This window comes from Zea mays, chromosome 7 (genome assembly GCF_902167145.1).
Source record: "Zea mays cultivar B73 chromosome 7, Zm-B73-REFERENCE-NAM-5.0, whole genome shotgun sequence".
Classification (NCBI taxonomy): domain Eukaryota; kingdom Viridiplantae; phylum Streptophyta; class Magnoliopsida; order Poales; family Poaceae; genus Zea; species Zea mays.
In genome coordinates this window covers 28,207,358-28,225,727 of record NC_050102.1, presented here as the reverse complement: position 1 = coordinate 28,225,727, position 18,370 = coordinate 28,207,358, and the positions used below count along the sequence as shown (strand labels likewise).

Genomic DNA, 18,370 nt, shown 5'->3' with positions numbered 1-18,370 from the left:
TACAACTGTCTTTTTACTGATATAGGTGTCACTGTCTTTAGAAGAAGTGATGATTCAATAGCATTTAAGGGTGTGTTAGAGGGTCAGCTATACTTAGTAGATTTTGATAGAGCTGAGCTCGACACATGTTTAATTGCTAAGACTAACATGGGTTGGCTCTGGCACCGCCGACTAGCCCATGTTGGGATGAAGAATCTTCATAAGCTTCTAAAGGGAGAGCACATTTTAGGACTAACCAATGTTCATTTTGAGAAAGACAGGATTTGTAGCGCATGCCAAGCAGGGAAGCAAGTTGGCACTCATCATCCACACAAGAACATAATGACGACTGACAGGCCACTGGAGCTCCTACACATGGATCTATTCGGCCCGATCGCTTACATAAGCATCGGCGGGAGTAAGTACTGTCTAGTTATTGTGGATGATTATTCTCGCTTCACTTGGGTATTCTTTTTACAGGAAAAATCTCAAACCCAAGAGACCTTAAAGGGATTCTTGAGACGAGCTCAAAATGAGTTCGGCTTAAGGATCAAGAAAATAAGAAGCGACAATGGGACGGAGTTCAAGAACTCTCAAATTGAAAGCTTCCTTGAGGAGGAGGGCATCAAGCATGAGTTCTCTTCTCCCTACACGCCACAACAAAACGGTGTAGTGGAGAGGAAGAATCGAACTCTATTGGACATGGCAAGAACCATGCTTGATGAGTACAAGACACCGGACCGGTTTTGGGCCGAAGCGGTCAACACCGCCTGCTACGCCATCAACCGGTTATATCTTCACCGAATCCTCAAGAAGACATCATATGAACTCCTAACCGGTAAAAAGCCCAACATTTCGTATTTTAGAGTTTTTGGTAGCAAATGCTTCATTCTTATTAAAAGAGGTAGAAAATCTAAATTTGCTCCTAAAACTGTAGAAGGCTTTTTACTTGGTTATGATTCAAACACAAGGGCATATAGGGTCTTTAACAAGTCCACTGGACTAGTTGAAGTCTCTTGTGACGTTGTGTTTGATGAAACTAACGGCTCTCAAGTAGAGCAAGTTGATCTTGATGAGATAGGTGAAGAACAGGCTCCATGCATCGCACTAAGGAACATGTCCATCGGGGATGTGTGTCCTAAGGAATCCGAAGAGCCTCCAAGTACACAAGATCAACCATCCTCCTCCATGCAAGCATCTCCACCAACTCAAAATGAGGATGAGGCTCAAAATGATGAAGAGCAAAATCAAGAAAACGAGCCACCTCAAGATGATAGCAATGATCAAGGGGGAGATACAAATGATCAAGAAAAGGAGGATGAGGAAGAACCAAGACCGCCACACCCAAGAGTCCACCAAGCAATCCAACGAGATCACCCGGTCGACACCATCCTCGGCGACATTCATAAGGGGGTAACTACTCGATCTCGGGTTGCTCATTTTTGTGAACATTACTCTTTTGTTTCCTCTATTGAGCCACACAGGGTAGAGGAAGCTCTCCAAGATTCGGATTGGGTGGTGGCGATGCAAGAGGAGCTCAACAATTTCACGAGGAACGAGGTATGGCATTTAGTTCCACGTCCTAACCAAAATGTTGTAGGAACCAAATGGGTCTTCCGCAACAAGCAAGATGAGCATGGTGTGGTGACAAGGAACAAAGCTCGACTCGTGGCCAAAGGGTATTCACAAGTCGAAGGTTTGGATTTTGGTGAAACCTATGCACCCGTAGCTAGGCTTGAGTCAATCCGCATATTATTGGCCTATGCTACTTACCATGGCTTTAAGCTCTATCAAATGGACGTGAAAAGTGCCTTCCTCAACGGACCAATCAAGGAAGAGGTCTATGTTGAGCAACCTCCCGGCTTTGAAGACAGTGAGTACCCTAACCATGTCTATAGGCTCTCTAAGGCGCTTTATGGGCTCAAGCAAGCCCCAAGAGCATGGTATGAATGCCTAAGAGATTTCCTTATTGCAAATGGCTTCAAAGTCGGCAAGGCCGATCCTACTTTATTCACTAAAACTCTTGAAAAAGACTTGTTTGTATGCCAAATTTATGTTGATGACATTATATTTGGGTCTACTAACGAGTCTACATGTGAAGAGTTTAGTAGGATCATGACACAGAAATTCGAGATGTCGATGATGGGGGAGTTGAAGTATTTTCTAGGATTCCAAGTCAAGCAACTCCAAGAGGGCACCTTCATTAGCCAAACGAAGTACACTCAAGACATTCTTGCTAAGTTTGGGATGAAGGATGCCAAACCCATCAAGACACCCATGGGAACTAATGGGCATCTCGACCTCGACACGGGAGGTAAGTCCGTGGATCAAAAGGTATACCGGTCGATGATTTGCTTTATTTATGTGCATCTCGACCGGACATTATGCTTTCCGTTTGCATGTGTGCAAGATTCCAATCCGACCCTAAGGAATCACACCTTACGGCCGTAAAACGAATCTTGAGATATTTGGCTTATACACCTAAGTTTGGGCTTTGGTACCCTCGGGGATCCACATTTGATTTGATTGGTTATTCGGATGCCGATTGGGCGGGATGCAAAATCAATAGGAAGAGCACATCGGGGACTTGCCAGTTCTTGGGAAGATCCTTGGTGTCTTGGGCTTCAAAGAAGCAAAATTCAGTCGCTCTTTCCACCGCCGAAGCCGAGTACATTGCCGCAGGCCATTGTTGCGCGCAATTGCTTTGGATGAGGCAAACCCTGCAGGACTACGGTTACAAATTAACCAAAGTCCCTTTGCTATGTGATAATGAGAGTGCAATCAAAATGGCCGACAATCCCGTCGAGCATAGCCGCACTAAGCACATAGCCATTCGGTATCATTTTCTTAGGGATCACCAACAAAAGGGAGATATCGAGATTTCATACATTAATACTAAAGATCAATTAGCCGATATCTTTACCAAACCGCTTGATGAACAATCTTTTACCAAACTTAGGCATGAGCTCAATATTCTTGATTCCCGCAATTTCTTTTGCTAGATTGCACACATAGCACATTTATATACCTTTGATCATATCTCTTTATATGCTATGACTAATGTGTTTTCAAGTCTATCTCAAACCAAGTCATAGGTGTATTGAAAGGGAATCGGAGTCTTCGGCGAAGACAAAGGCTTCCACTACGTAACTCATCCTTCGCCGTCGCTCCAAGCAACTCTCCATTCTAGGGGAAGAAATCATGAGCACCAAGCAAAAGGACTTCGTCTTTGGTATAATCTTAACTCATTTATTTATGACCCAAGGGGAAGGAAACACTTCGAGGGCTCTAATGCTTCCGTTTTTGGCGATTCATGCCAAAGGGGGAGAAAGTAAGAGCCCAAAGCAAAAGGACCGCACCACCACCAATTTCAAAAAACTTAAGTGTTGAATATTTTTCAATTGATATCCTATTGTGTTCAAAAGGGGGAGAAAGTAGTATTTCAAAAATGGTATATCAAAAACCCTCTTGAACACTAAGAGGTGGATCTCTTTTAGAGGGAGTTTTGTTTAGTCAAAGGAAAAGCATTTGAAATAGGGGGAGACAATTTCAAATCTTGAAAATGCTTTGCAAACTCTTATTCATATACCTTTGACTATTTGCAAAAGATCTTTGAAATGGATTTACAAAAAGAATTTGCAAAAACAAAACATATGGTGCAAGCGTGGTCCAAAATATTAAAAATGAAGAAACAATCCATGCATATCTTGTAAGTGTTTATATTAGCTAAATTCCAAGCAACCTTTACACCTACATTATACAAACTAGTTCAATTATGCACCTTTATATTTGCTTTGGTTTGTGTTGGCATCAATCACCAAAAAGGGGGAGATTGAAAGGGAATTAGGCTTACACCTAGTTCCTAAATAGTTTTGGTGGTTGAATCGCCCAACACAAATAAATTGGACTAACTAGTTTGCTCTAGATTACATGTTCTACAGGTGCCAAAGGTTCATCTACAACTATACTAATTCGACTGTCCGGAATACCGTAGATTATTCCGGACAGGAGAAGCTTTTTGGAAAAACAGGCCAAGCGCGGACCGTCCGGGCCCTTGCGGCGGACCGTCCGCGACACGAGGATGTCACTCGGCCAGAACCAATGCAAAAATCCAAGTCTGTGCTATGGACTGTCCGGAGGAAAAGCAAAGACCGTCCGAGCCCTTGCGCGGACCGTCCGGCCTCTGGCGCGGACCGTCCGGTAGGTGAGAAACCGAAAAACCCGAAGGTAACGGGTTCGGAGAAATGAATTATAGCGGCCTCGCGGACCGTCCGGACCAGGCGGGCGGACCGTCCGCGACTGGCTCTGTCTGACATCTGACGACGCATTAAATGCAATATAGCCGTTGATATAGCCGTTACTGCTGACCGTTGCATTTTCAGCCGTTGATCTACAGGGGCGGACCGTCCGCACCAGGAGGGCGGACCGTCCGTGCTCAGCAGAATGGCCCAACGGCTAGGAAGTGGTTGGTGGCTATAAATACAACCCCAACCACCTCCATTCAATCCATCCAAGCATTCCAACCTTCTACATTCAATACAAGAGCTAGCAATCCATTTCAAGACACATTCAAAGCCTTCATCTCTCCAAGTTTCACAATTGAGAAAAGAGATCATTAGTGATTAGTGACTTGAGAGAGAAAGTGATCCGTGTGTTATTTGTCGCTCTTGTTGCTTGGCCTTTTGCAATCGTGCTTTCTTGATTCTTCCATTGCGATCAAACTCACTTGTAATTAAGGCAAGAGACACCAATCTTGTGGTGATCCTTGTAGGAACTTTGTGTTCCAAGTGATTGAGAAAAGAAAGCTCACTCGATCCGAGGGATCGTTTGAGAGAGGGAAGGGTTGAAAGAGACCCGGCCTTTGTGGCCTCCTCAACGGGGAGTAGGTTTGCAAGAACCGAACCTCGGTAAAACAAATCTTCGTGTCTCACTTGCTTATTCGCTTGGGATTTGTTTTGCGCTCTCTCTCGCGGACTCGTTTCTTTATTACTAACGCTAACCCCTGCTTGTAGTTGTGTTTATATTTGTAAATTTCAGTTTCGCCCTATTCACCCCCCCTCTAGGCGACTTTCACTCATGTCTATCTGTGGTCAGACATCATGACGCGTGTGGCGGGTGCAAATCCGTGTCTGGACAACACGCAGCCTCTCACCCACGTAAACGTTGTGTGACGTCGCTTTAGAAAGGATCACAATTTCGATGCCACATTGATCTCTCATATTTATTTCGCGAAATGTCGAATTTTGTGTCTGATTAAAATTTATCGATTAAGCGGATAAGAATTTGGAACCTCGACCCACTCTTGTAATTTTTGACCCGAGTAAAGTTTATTAGAAGCTCAGCGACAAGTGTGTTGATGCGAGATTAAACTAGACCGAGAAAATTGGAGTCGAGAGCGTGTATTCACAATTAATCAGTTTCCCATTCATTAAGGCGAAGAAATTAAATATGTTCCTTAGCAGATACATTTTTGTCCAATTTCAAACTTAAGCAAACGTTGTCTAAATACAATCACCCATATAATTTTGGTCCGACTAAATTAGACCACGTCTAAATCCTAATACCAGAACTCGGATTTCTGAAATTTGCTTTTGCCAATATAAATGAGATTCAGATAAATTCAATTTGGTTTCGATTAAATCAAACCCTGTCACAAGTACTGTCGACCCATATTGTTGTAATCTGATCCACTTATACCCTGTTCAAACCCTAATTTTAGAGCTCGGGTTTGTATTCTTTTGTTGAAGAAAATAGGAGAAAGATCTAATTTCTCTTTTACTAATCATCAGCCCTATCTCCAGCCGCTTGGGGCTTCTAGCCTTTTCCTTTCAGCCGCCATGGAGCCCAGTTTTGCTCCCCGACACGTGAGATCCCTTCACTAGCATCTCTCTTCCTCAAGCGCCATCCCTGGCTTCTCCCATGCCGAGCGTCTCCAATGCCCAAACCTCCATGGCCGACGTCGCCCTGCTCAGGTCCAACCAGCTCCCCTTCCTGTTGTTGTGTCCAGCCGATGCCCCTCCCTCCATCTTCCTCTCTGCAGCAACCCTACCACGGTTGTGCCCCTGCTTCCATGGTGAGCTCGCCCCAGCCCCAACGTCGGACGTGCCGTCGCCCTCACGTCCAGCTCCTCCATCCCCCTGGTTCCCTCCTAGCTCCGACCAGGTTTGCCAGGTCCGACCGTTCTGCTCGCCGCGCCCTCCCCATGCCAGCACGCGAGCGCCCCCTCCCGTCCCTGCTCCTCTCCATCGACGCCCAGGCCGATGCCGAGCTCCCAGCCCCTCCCGATGGCGTGGTCAAGCATCTAGGTACCGTTCCTTTTCGGACCTCCTCTGCTCGGTCCCTAGCTCCACGCCGATGTTTGCTCAGGTCACGTCCGTGTCGTGTTTTGCTCTGTTTGTTTCCCATCCGGCGCCCGTGCTTAATTATTAATTGTGTATATGTGTGCATTTTTGGTGAAGAATTGAAATCCCCATGTTTGAGCAAGGAAGTAATTAAAGGATTGAGGTCATGTGATGCTCGCCAGGTATTCGGTGGGACGCCTGAGCCATGGGATTGACGTCGTTCTTGTGTATTCGGAATTGATTGAGGTTGATGTGCTCTGGGATAACATCATGATCCGTAGTAGTGCTTGCGTGCTAGTCCATTGAGTTATACAGGGAAGGATTCTTTCCTCTCTTTTCTTTGTAGATATTGTGGTGGTATTAAGTATTTGTAGTGCCTATATTAGATGATCGTTGAAGTGCCTCGCCATAAAGTGTTTGTTTAGTTGTCCCATTATTTATAATGATATGACCAAGTCTAGGTTTTATAGGTTCGATGTTATGATTGTGGTGAACTAAAATTGCGTAGGATGAGTTCAGAATTTTTATCGGCTATCTGACGAGTACTATCAGTGTTGTTGTGTTGATTGTGTTTATATGTGAAGTTTAGGTCTAAAATTATGAGTTTATTTGAAATGATTTTGTGCACGATTATGAGGTGGACTAGTACATATATGTGATTAAGTGGGTGATTTTAGATCTACTTTAATATAAGGTATTAGCATATTTGAAGTATTAGGCACATGAAAATTTTAGAAGTTAACTAGGAGTTAAATTAGGATTCTTGCTGTTGGGACTGCATGACCAGTTTTAGTTAGGCAACTAGTCGATGAGGTAAATCTTGTACAACATTGCATAAGTGCTCACTTTATTCATGGGTACAACATTCACCACATTATCTTACACTTAGTTGTAGGCCACTTTAGGAACATATTTTTTATGCCGCTTATCTAAAGCATGGAGTTCCCATTTATGATTTATGTCACTTACGTATGATACTATCGTTATCTCTCCTGTTACTTGTTTCAGGTATCAGAATTCCTGGATTCCAAATCTGAGACGGATGTTGATGTTGACTATAACAGCTTGTACTCAAAGCAGGACTTTCTACAGGGTGAGGTGCTCGTTTCGATGTGGCTAGAGTAACTTGTGTACTCTATCTCATCGTTTTTAATTTATTCGTTTATATATATATATATAGTGTGATTTAATATGGTGTAATGTTTCTCATCCTAATGACACCCCAAACATACATTCTTCTTCCACGGCTGGGTAGCCAAACAATCCCACAACAGTAAAATTCTTCTACCAAGTGAAGAACCATGGAGAAAATGCCTTCCTAATCATTGTTCCCGCTTTGCAACTAACATTTCCATTTCCCGCCACACTCTCCCGCGCAGCACCCATTCTTCTTTCCCTCCACTTGCCGCTCCAGTTGCAGTTGGTCGAAAAAAGTGGAAAGGAAAGGGGCAAAATATCCTAGGGTTCTGCCTCCATGGACATCGAGACCCACGCCGCCGCCCTGGCCCGCGACGAGCTGCGGCGGCTCCTCGCCGCCACCCTCAGTCCCGACAAGGCGTCGGTGGACACCGCCGCGGCGGGGCTCGACGCGCTCTCTTCCGACCCACGCTTCCCCCTCGCCATCCTCGCTGTCGCTGCAGGTACCCCCTTCCTTCCTTTCTTTGGCCGCTGCTTGAAACTGTAGCTGTGCTCCCGCTATAGTCCCGTCCCTTTTTGCGAATGCTTGAGCCTTTAATTGCGCTGCTTGGAGCTGAGTCTTGGGGATCCCGATGTGTGGATTGTGTTCCAACGGTCTTGCCGCTGTCGGCTGGAAAGACCAAATTTAGGAAAACCTTAGATTGTGGGACATGATAGGACCCACCAACTGTGGCCATGTCCCATGGGTATAATTCAATTGATTGCAACTCATGTTTTTTTACTCGGGAAAGAGAAACGGAATCAGAAGTTAGTTATTATTTACTTCTGAAAGTTTGGTGGTTATGTTCTTAGTTCTTACTATTTGTGATGTGGCTATAGGGGACGATGATCACGGGATGAGAGTCGCTGCAGCGACATACTTGAAAAATTTTACCCGCCGCAATTTGGAAACTCGTCTGTGTTCATCTGAGGTTTACAAGGAGTTCCGTGACCAACTTGCCCAGGCTTTGCTTCGAGTGGAGCCTGCAATTCTTCGAGTGCTGATTGAAGTTGTAAGTCCTATACTCTTATATCCCTCAAGAGCTCTGTGGTCAGTGCCCTGTTTTGTAAGCTTTATTGTTTTACTAATGGCTTACAATATCTTCTGAACAGTTCCGCCAAGTTGTTGAAAAAGATTTTGTCAAGGATAACTTGTGGCCTGAGCTTATCCCTCAGTTGAAACTAGTGATCCAGAGCAGCAACCTAATTAGTCCAGGCCAGCATCCTGAGTGGAATACTATTAATGCACTCACAGTACTTCAATCTGTTGTAAGACCCTTCCAGGTACATCTCTTGCTTTCTATGCTTCTGGCATTTTTTTAAAACCACCTTTTTTACCCTCGGTTTTATCTCTAGAAGCATGAAATATGATTGTGACTTTGACGTCTATACAGTGTGCCCTTTGATTATCCAACAGCAGCAACAACAATAAAGCCTTTTAGTCCCAAGCAAGTTGGGGTACCAATTTCTTGTTTCCTGCGAATGAAACTAAAAGCTGATTCCTTTCTTTTTGGAGTTTACTATTTTGTCCTTATTTTCTGGTATATCTGTTCGATATGCTATACTCATAACTTAGCATTTCAATTTACTTGTAAGTTTATTATGCTGCTATCAGACTTGTACTGTCCACACTAATTTGTTTAGTTCTATTCACTGATGTTCCAGAATCCAGATTTCAGCCATAGTATTTTAATATGTTCCATATTTAATTTTTGTCATCTTACAGTATTTCTTGAATCCAAAAGTTGTGAAAGAGTCTGTTCCACAACAGTTGGAGCAAATTGCAGCAGAGATTCTTGTACCATTGCAAGTGACATTCCATCACTTCTCTGACAAGGTATTATGTTTCTGCACACTGTTTTTAGTTAAATGCTACAGCCAGCTTGATACTTTCTGTTGAACATTTATGGTGTGTGCAAATAGGTTCTTTTGTCACCTGATGGGACTAACTTGGAATATGAGCAGCTCCTACTCATCACATGCAAATGCATGTATTTCACTGTAAGCACTGTTTTTATTTCTTTTTTGTTTGTCTTAAAAATATCATCACAACATTTTCTTGAATCATGACAACAACACAATAAAGACGAAGAAGAAAACCACAAATTGGTACCATAAAACTAAGTATCATTCTCACAGATGTATTTAGTTATTAAAAAATCTGGGATGGTAAATTAACGAAATGGCGGGTTGAGTTGTTTAGCTTCATGTATGTTTATGATAGTATTAAAGGATTGCTATATTGGGCTTGACTTTACCCATTTGTTTTCTAAATCCATTAGTTGCTTCTCTGTGCATTGAAACTTATGGTGCAGCACTGCAGCTTATCAATTCTGTGGCATGCATGCTATTAAGTGCTAACTTTTTATCATGGGTATCTAATTGTTGCTCTTGCAGGTGAGGTCATACATGCCATCTAGGGTGAAACAAATTTTGCCTTCCTTTTGCAAAGACATGTTCCGTATACTAGATTCTTTGAACTTTAATAGTCTTATTGAAGATGGATCTACCATGAAGCTCAAGATTGCAAAGAGATGTCTCATTATATTTTGCGCACTTGTTACACGTCACCGGAAACATACAGATAAGTATGTACTATCCCCTACTACTCTTCTTTCTAGCATATTTTCCATTCTACCTTTGCAGCTATGCTCTAACATTTTCTTCAAAACTTATGCTCCGATGTTTTCAGCTAGATGCCACATATTGTCAACTGTGCAATAAAAATATCAAAACAAAGCATCCATTTAAGTGTAAGTTCTACATCTCAGAATTTAATCATTTGTGTCAAAGATGGAGATTAGCATTCTGAGTCAATGCTGGCATTCTAGATTAATAAATGCTGGGATAATTGTTTTTAGTTCTCATCGGATTAGATCCTAATATAGACAAATGATTGCAGAAACTCGACTCTCTCCCCAATCGGATTGTTTCATTGGCATTTGATGTGATTTCTCGAGTTTTGGAAACAGGACCGGTAAGTGTCTGCGCCAAATAGTTCGGATGATAATTCTCGGATATGTTCAAAAAATTGATGTCCATCTGCTCCTTTATTTGAAGGGATGGTGACTAGTTTCACCACATTTTTCTTCACTTCTTGATTCAGCAATTTTTCCAGCATTAGCATTGAATGAGAAGGTTAGCTCCCTATCTTTTGGCCATAAATAATGCATGCCCAATATGTACTTCTTTTGTCCTAACTTTTGTCTATAATAGGATATAGAAGAATGGGAGGAGGATACTGATGAGTATATGCAAAAGAATCTTCCTTCTGAACTTGTAAGGACAGGGTTCAGCATTTCTAGTTTTGTTTCTGGTGTTCGTTCTGTTGCTGATATATTTATTGGCAGGATGACATTTCTGGATGGACTGAGGATTTGTTCACTGCCAGAAAAAGTGCAATCAATTTACTTGGTGTTATAGCGCTATCAAAGGTTGTGATTCCTTTTTTATTATAGTTTGTTGAACACACATAGTACTGACTTCAGGCTGAGCAAAACATTTTAAGGGATTGTTTTGCTATATTGTATTCCATGACTTTGTCATTCTATATCAAGTGATTTCAATGGCTGCATGCAGTCTTTCATATTTGAACACACTTGCTATTTTTCACAGAACCATGTAGTTTGTTGAATTAACTCAAAAATTGAGATGTTGCTGTCATTTGCTTACACTTTTTTTTGGTTTCAGGGTCCACCAGTTGCATCTGCAGCATCAAAGCGTAAGAAAGGTGATAAAAATAAAGGGAAATCTGAAATGAGCTCAATTGGGGAGTTATTGGTCATCCCATTCCTGTCAAAGTTTCCTATACCTTCTCATGGTGAGGATGCATCATCAGTAGCAGTGCAGAAGTAAGAAAGGCTTAAAGACGATTAGACATACCACTATGTTTATTTACTATACTATTATCTTGATGTACTAAATGATTTCATTTCAGTTATTTCGGTGTTTTGATGGCATATGGAGGCCTCCAAGATGTAAGATTTTCAAATTTTACCCTTCTAGTGTGTCTTATTTTATGAATTGGTTTTATAAGAAAATGCTGATTCATTTCAGTATCCATCTTGCAGTTTCTGACTGGAAAGAAAGATTTGACAATTACATTGATCAGGAACCGGATTCTCCCATTATATTCTTTGGATCCTTGCAGCATGCAGCCCATATTTGATTTCAACGGCTAATTGGGTTATTGGTCAGCTTGCGATATGCCTACCAGAGGTTACATGTTTTTCTTGTTTTTTAAATTCCATCATCTCATAGGACATGCTGGATCAAAGTAGAGGCTTAATGTAATATGTATATCCCTCTACATTATACATTTCACTTTATTTCTTGTTTGCTTACCTGTAGGACATGAGTTCTAGTATTTATCAGTCCTTAATGAAGGCGTTGACCATGGAGTATGTGGAGGACATAACTTGTTATCCGGTTTGTGCCTCTGCTTCTGGTGCTATTGCAGAACTCATCGAGGTAAGATTGTCATTGCAGTATTTTGCATTGTAGTCTACTTGCACCTGGAAATATGAACTGATATATTTTGTCTCTGTTTTTTTTTCAGAATAGCTATGTTCCACCTGACTGGCTCATTCTCCTGCAAGTGGTTCTGAAAAGAATAAGTACTGGAGATGAAAATGAGTCTGCTCTTCTGTCCAAGCTTCTGGGCACAATAGTTGAGGGTGGACAGGAAAAAGTTCTGTCTCATATTCCTGAAATTGTATCCAACATTGCTAGTACTGTAATGGAGCTCCTGCCCCTTGTCCCAGATCCTTGGCCTCAGGTAGTAGTGCATCTTTCTTCTGTGTGGTCAATATTTTGGTACTTTGTCATGATGACCGGCGGGAGGAACACCGGGCGTGTAGGAGTGATCAAGAACAGGGAGAAGCACAAGGGCAGCTTCGAGACCATCCACATGCTGCTTAGAGCTTTTTGCTATGTCTAGTTTTCTCCTATTTGTTGTATAGGAAAACATAGAATGGAATTCAAATTTGGTGGCCGCAAAATGTGGAGACTTGAATTCATATAAAGTTAGGCTTAACATTAGTGCAAACAGCTGTATTTTAGTTTAGATTTAGAGTACACTTATGTATGTGTTGTTTGACAATGCTTATTTATGATATATTGAATGATACTTATTTATATTATATTAATTATAATGTTGTTCAATATATGTGTATGTATATTTCTCTTTCAAATTATTATAACGTGACATCTGAAAAAATGATTATAAATTGAAGAATGTACTGTCGTGTAAGTCATTTCGTTTAACTTAATAAGACGGTCACCAAAATGTCTAATATCAGTCTCCTAAATAAGACGGTTTCTAAAGCGTCCATTATTAATCACCTAAATAAGATGGTTTTCCTATTGTAATCGTCTATTATTGTAGGATATTCGAGACGATTTGATAAATACTTTATGACTTATAGTGTTTGTATTCTCTACGGTTCTTTAGAAGCAGTGTCTTAAACAAAAACCTAATTCAAGACGGTTTATCGGACAAAATGACTTAAACAAATACCTTTTTCAGACGGTTATAAATTAAAATTGTCTTATATAATATCTTTTTAAGACGGTTTATAACCATCTTAAATGTGGGACATCTTTTACGACTACATCAAATTTGGACACTTCATAAGCGTCTTAAGAACTGAAAATTAACCGTCTCATATAACATGTTTTGTAGTAGTGGCAAAAGCTAGGGTTTCTACCTGACGAGCCGAACGATCTACGCTTGGTGGCCGGACGGTCCGCACGTGTGCAGATGTGGCAGAGTTCACCGAACAACACTTGGACCTCGCTCCTGGAAGGGACCTCATCGGGGAGGAGAGATCCTTGGGTTTGTCTTGGGATCGGTAGGCCACCCAAGACACCTCTAAACAACGTAGAGCTGGAGAGAGGTGAAGTTTGGAGAGAGGAAACTATGTTGTTGTTTACTCCTAGGACAAAATATAAAGAACTAATGGTATATTGATTGATTTGTCAATTGTTGGTTGTTCAATCGGCCGCACCCCTTCAAATATATAAGGGAGAGATCTAGACCCGTTCCTAGACGTTCTCCAACAGCTACTGCGTGATTAGATGGCTAAACACGCGAGGAGATAGGAGTTTTAACTGTCTGATTCGATTTATTTGTGGACCGTCCGTGCCTCGACGGACCGTGGAGTCCTTATGGCCGGATCGTCCGGCTGTGTCTAGTGCCATAAATGGTGTTCAATATAGTGTTTCTGCTGTGGCTAGAGCTCAAGGGGGCGGGTTATACAGATAGGGTGCAGCGGAGCCAGCGGGAGGATGCATAATTTTCTCAGTGACTCTGTGAGGAGAGGATGGCGACGTTTACCTTTCCATTATTGCTGGTATGAACCACAAACAATCACAATTGCTGGTATGAACTGGGAACACGGCGGCATCAATTCCAATGATGTTTGCATTTTTGATATATTCCTTACCAAATAGCACCTTGTGTCCATATTTGTGCTATTTTTTTGTGTTGTTGGATTAGAAGGTTAATCAAATAGTTGGTGCGCAACTTGCATCCCTAATACCCTAACCTATCTCACATACACTATGGATCATTACAGTATCCCATGAGAGAGAGACACACACACATATAACAGCTAGGTCATCTTCCCCCTGAGAGGCTAGACATGCTCCCATTGCTTGCCTTGAATATTTGGCTTGACGTATTGTTGTACATAAGAAATCCCTCGCTTTGCTCCGGAATCATCATGCTGCTGGGTAGTATATGGCAGGGCGGCATAAAGTCCGGTAATGCTACGTGGCCATCAAGGTACTGGGTGACTTGTCGCATGCTTGTTGGTCTTGCGTCCACGAATGGGTGTGAACATAGTAGCCCCAGCTTTAGTACCATGGATGCCTCGTCACTGTCGTAGTCCCCTTGAAGCCTGATGTCCACTGTTTCAGTGAGTGATCCATTCTGCCAGTGACTAAGCACCCAGTCCACCAATAACAAGGCGCCGCCGTCACTGTCGTCGTCCTGCGTGAGCTGCTTGCTGATGGGCCTTCGTCCACACGCGACCTCAAGAACGAAGATGCCGAAAGCAAATATGTCTGTGAGAGGGGATGCCTTACCGGTGCGACCAAGCTCGGGAGCTATGTACCCTATGGTGCCTACCACATGGGTGGTCTTTGGGCCGTCTGCCCCGCCGTGGTCGTAGAGTCGCGCGAGGCCAAAGTCTCCTAGCCGCCCGTTCATGTCGCCGTCGAGGAGGACATTGCTGGCTTTAATATCTCGATGGACGACCACTTTCTCCCAGTCTAGATGGAGGTACGACAAGCCAGACGCGACGCCTTTGATAATTTGGACCCTCAAAGCCCAGTCTAAAGTGTGCTGCCCCTCTCGGTCGTGAAGGCACTTGTCGAGGCTTCCGTTTGGCATGTAGTCGTACACCAGCAGCAGCTCGCCTTTCCGTCGACAGTACCCTAGCAGCTGGACGAGGTTGCGGTGTTGCAGGCGTCCAAGGCTAACGATCTCCGAGATGAACTCCTTCATGCCCTGCTTCGATTCGTGCGACACCCGTTTTACTGCGATTTCTGTTCTGGACGCAGGAAGCACCCCCTTGTACACCCTCCCAAACCCGCCGATGCCGAGAAGGTTAGAGTTCTTGAAGCCGTCCGTGGCATGGAACAGATCCTTGTATGAGAACCTGTGTGGTCCGAACTCGAGCTCCCAGTCTTCGTGCAGCTCAGCGTACCTCCGATGTCGTCGCACCAGTAACAAGATGGCCATGCCGGCGGCAAGGAGGAATGCCGCGGTTGCTACCGGCAAGACGATCTCCAGGGTCCTAGTCCTGTCCTTGGCCGAAACACGAGGCAGCTTCGGTAGCTTGCTGAGGTCAATGGCCGGAGCAGGGCGGTCGATGCTGAAGCTCCACCCGAGGACATAGTGCCGTGATTTCAGCGTCCCACCGGTCGCAGCAGAGAAGCCGACGAACGCCGGGCCATCATCAGTCAGGATCGTTGAGAGATTGTACCTGGCCGACACAAGTGGCCTCGCAGGTTTGGCCATGCTGAGTGGAGCCATGGTCACGTTGATCTGTGCGACCTCAGCGTCGTAGTCCACCCAAACCTGCATGGCCTCTCCGCTAATCAAGGTCAAGTTGCGGAAGCCGCCGCTGCCGCCGCCGCCGCCGTAGTACCCGGCGTAGTACGACTGCACCGAGTGAAGGCTGTTGACGTCGACGCCGACGTGGTTGTCGTTGATGTCCTGGAACTCGTCGTTCTGCATCGTGTCGAGCTCGACGGCGAAGAGGCGGTTGCTGGAGTTGCCGTTGCTCTGGACGTTGAGGAGGCCCAGGTAGCCGCTGGGAAGAGCGCCGGAGAAGTCCACTAGTACAGAGAAGTTCTATAGTGGCGGTTGTAAACCTATTTATAGTGGCGTTTTTCGTAACCGCCAGTGCTAGGGGCCAGTAGAAATCATCATTTGTACAGGCGGGTAACTGAGGACCGCCAGTGAAAATCGATTTTCACTGGCGGTCGGCGTAATAAAACCGCCAGTGAAAATCGATTTTCACTGGCGGTCGGCGTAATAAAACCGCCAGTGCAAATCGTTTCCAGGAAACATAAAACATATTTTAAAAATAGTTAAAAAATTTATTGTTATTAGGCCCACCCCACCCGCCCGTCTCCGTCGAAGTCGCAAGTCGCAAGTCGCGGCATTTTTCGCGCAAAATTCGCGCGCTACGCGGTTGCTAGTATTCGAACCGGCGACCTCACCCTCGCGCGTACCCTCCCCTACCACTCCGTCTATGACATGTCTTGTGTCTAGTTTGTAGTTGTTTTCTCCACATATTACAACCATTTGAGTGTAAATTGCTTATTTGAGACCCTAAACGAATTCAAAAAAACAAGTTGTCAACTATAAAGATAAATAACTTTTGAAGTTCTACAACTTTTATTTTGACACTTTTTTCATCCGAGGTAGTTTGCAAAATTTGAATTTTAAATTTGACATACTTAGATTCAATTTTTGAGAACCGAAATGAGTTCAAATAAAAAAGTTGTCAACTACAAAGTTTCATAACTTTTAAAGATCTACAACTTTTATTTTGGTGGTTTTGTCATACGAGGCCGTTTGAAAAACTCGAAAAATTAAGGATAAAAATGATTTCTAGTGGCGGTTCCTTAAGAAAACCGCCACTAGAAATCGTATTTCTAGTGGCGGTTCCTTAAGAAAACCGCCACTACAAATCATGGATTTCTACTGGCGGTTTTCTTAAGGAACCGCCAGTAGAAATACGATTTCTAGTGGCGGTTTTCTTAAGGAACCGCCACTAGAAATAGCACAGTCGGTGGTGAAGCGAAACCGCCTGTAAAAATATATCGTCCCCGCAGGCTTTGAGCCTTTTTGTACTAGTGGTCCCTGCTGCCGGCTACCACGAACGCCATGCCGTGCGCGCTTAGCTCGACATGGTCGGACAGGATGCCGAACACGAAGGAGGTGGAGAAGGACCGCGCCGTGCCGTTGGCAGGCTCGCGGAGGCGCACCGGCTCCGGGTAGAACGCGTGGCCCTTGCGCTGGAGCGTCCCGTTCGTCAGCTCGAGCATGCCATCCGACGTGATCGCTGCAACGCCATCCGTCGAGAGGTTTGTGCCGGTGAAGCCAGAGTATACGAACTGCTGGTCGTCGCCGGAGCATAGATTGGTAAGCCTTAGGCAGAGGCTTACGAGCTGGTATACAAGGAACAACGGGCGTGCCATTTTTGCTACTCAGGGGTTCAAGGCTCTGGCTGAAGATGGGACACAGTTCGACTAGCATGTTTATGCTGAATTGCCTTGTAATGCTCTCGGTACGGAAGTCATCAATTATGTTTCCGGAGCGTAGCCATCATATTTTTATATGCCCTTGTTGGACACCAAAATAAGCGGATGGTCCAGCCTTTGGGCCCAGACAGTTCACGTGTCTCGAGATTAGATTAACTTAGGTGTTTATCCTTATCCCGTGCGTGGTTATTCATCTAATCACGTAAGAGTTGTTGACTATCTCTTAGAAAAAGGTCCAGACCTCCTTCCTATAAATATAAAGGGGTACGCCGATTGAGAACCCCCGAACACATTCCAATCGAACCAATTACCTTATTTACTTTTCCTGCCCTACGAGTAGATGTAACATAGTTCTAGTTGTAGTCTTCTACATATCCACCTCCACCTCTATTCAACTCTACGTCATCTAGATCCATCTTGGGTGGCCTGCCGATCCCAAGACGACCGATCTAGTTGTCCACCCAATACCTATTCCTCGAATTGATCTCTTAATTCCTAGACGACTCCACGTCGTCTGGGGATGCTCCGGGTGACCTGTCGACCTAGAGCATCTTAAGATCTTTTTCCCCAGGTGTCGGCGTTTCGACCCCGGGGGGTCCCTGGACCGACGAGTAAATTGTCGCCGCGTGCCCCAGCCCAGATGGGTCGGTGCGAGATGGAGCGCGAAGGGGGGAAACCAGAGGGAGACAGGCGTAAAGGGGAAACTCGCGGCCTTCGTGTTGTCCCGCGCCCAGGTCGGGTGCGCTTGCAGTAGGGGGTTACAAGCGTCCGCGTGGGAGGGAGCGAGAGGCTTGCACGCGCCGTCCCGTCCTCTCCGCGTGGCCAACCCTTCGTACGAGTGCCCTGGGCCTTCCTTTTATAGGCGTAAGGAGAGGGTCCAGGTGTACAATGCGAGGTGTAGCAGTGTGCTAACGTGTCTAGCAGAGAGGAGCTAGCGCCCTAAGTACATGTCGTCGTGGCAGCCGGAGAGGTTTTGGCACCCTGTTCATGAGATGTCGTGGCCGTCGGAGGAGCGCTGGAGCCTGGCGGAAGGACAGCTGTCGGGGCTGTCGAGTCCTTGCTGACGTCTCCTTGCTTCCGTAAGGAGCCGAGAG

At 44.5% G+C, this 18,370-nt stretch overlaps 1 protein-coding gene and 1 pseudogene across 2 annotated transcripts; one reads left to right on the top strand and one right to left on the bottom strand.

The window, feature by feature from the left end:
• Positions 1–5,798: 5,798 nt before the first annotated feature.
• LOC103632182 (importin beta-like SAD2 homolog) lies at positions 5,799–12,656 on the top strand (annotated as a pseudogene). The gene is made up of 17 exons (XR_004851375.1): positions 5,799–6,284; positions 6,503–7,960; positions 8,337–8,509; positions 8,610–8,780; positions 9,223–9,333; positions 9,420–9,497; positions 9,894–10,088; positions 10,193–10,249; positions 10,399–10,473; positions 10,557–10,634; positions 10,713–10,775; positions 10,847–10,930; positions 11,187–11,347; positions 11,434–11,473; positions 11,567–11,714; positions 11,847–11,966; positions 12,055–12,656. The product of XR_004851375.1 is annotated as an importin beta-like SAD2 homolog (transcript).
• A 1,225-nt stretch (positions 12,657–13,881) lies between these two features.
• LOC103633795 (L-type lectin-domain containing receptor kinase SIT2) lies at positions 13,882–17,301 on the bottom strand. Its single transcript, XM_008655475.3, has 2 exons — positions 16,893–17,301; positions 13,882–15,858 (listed from the first exon to the last, which is right to left on the bottom strand). Exons 1-2 carry the CDS (start codon positions 17,211–17,213, stop codon positions 14,116–14,118), a joined length of 2,064 nt encoding a protein of 687 aa, XP_008653697.1. The 5' UTR covers positions 17,214–17,301; the 3' UTR covers positions 13,882–14,115.
• Between the last annotated feature and the right edge of the window lie 1,069 nt (positions 17,302–18,370).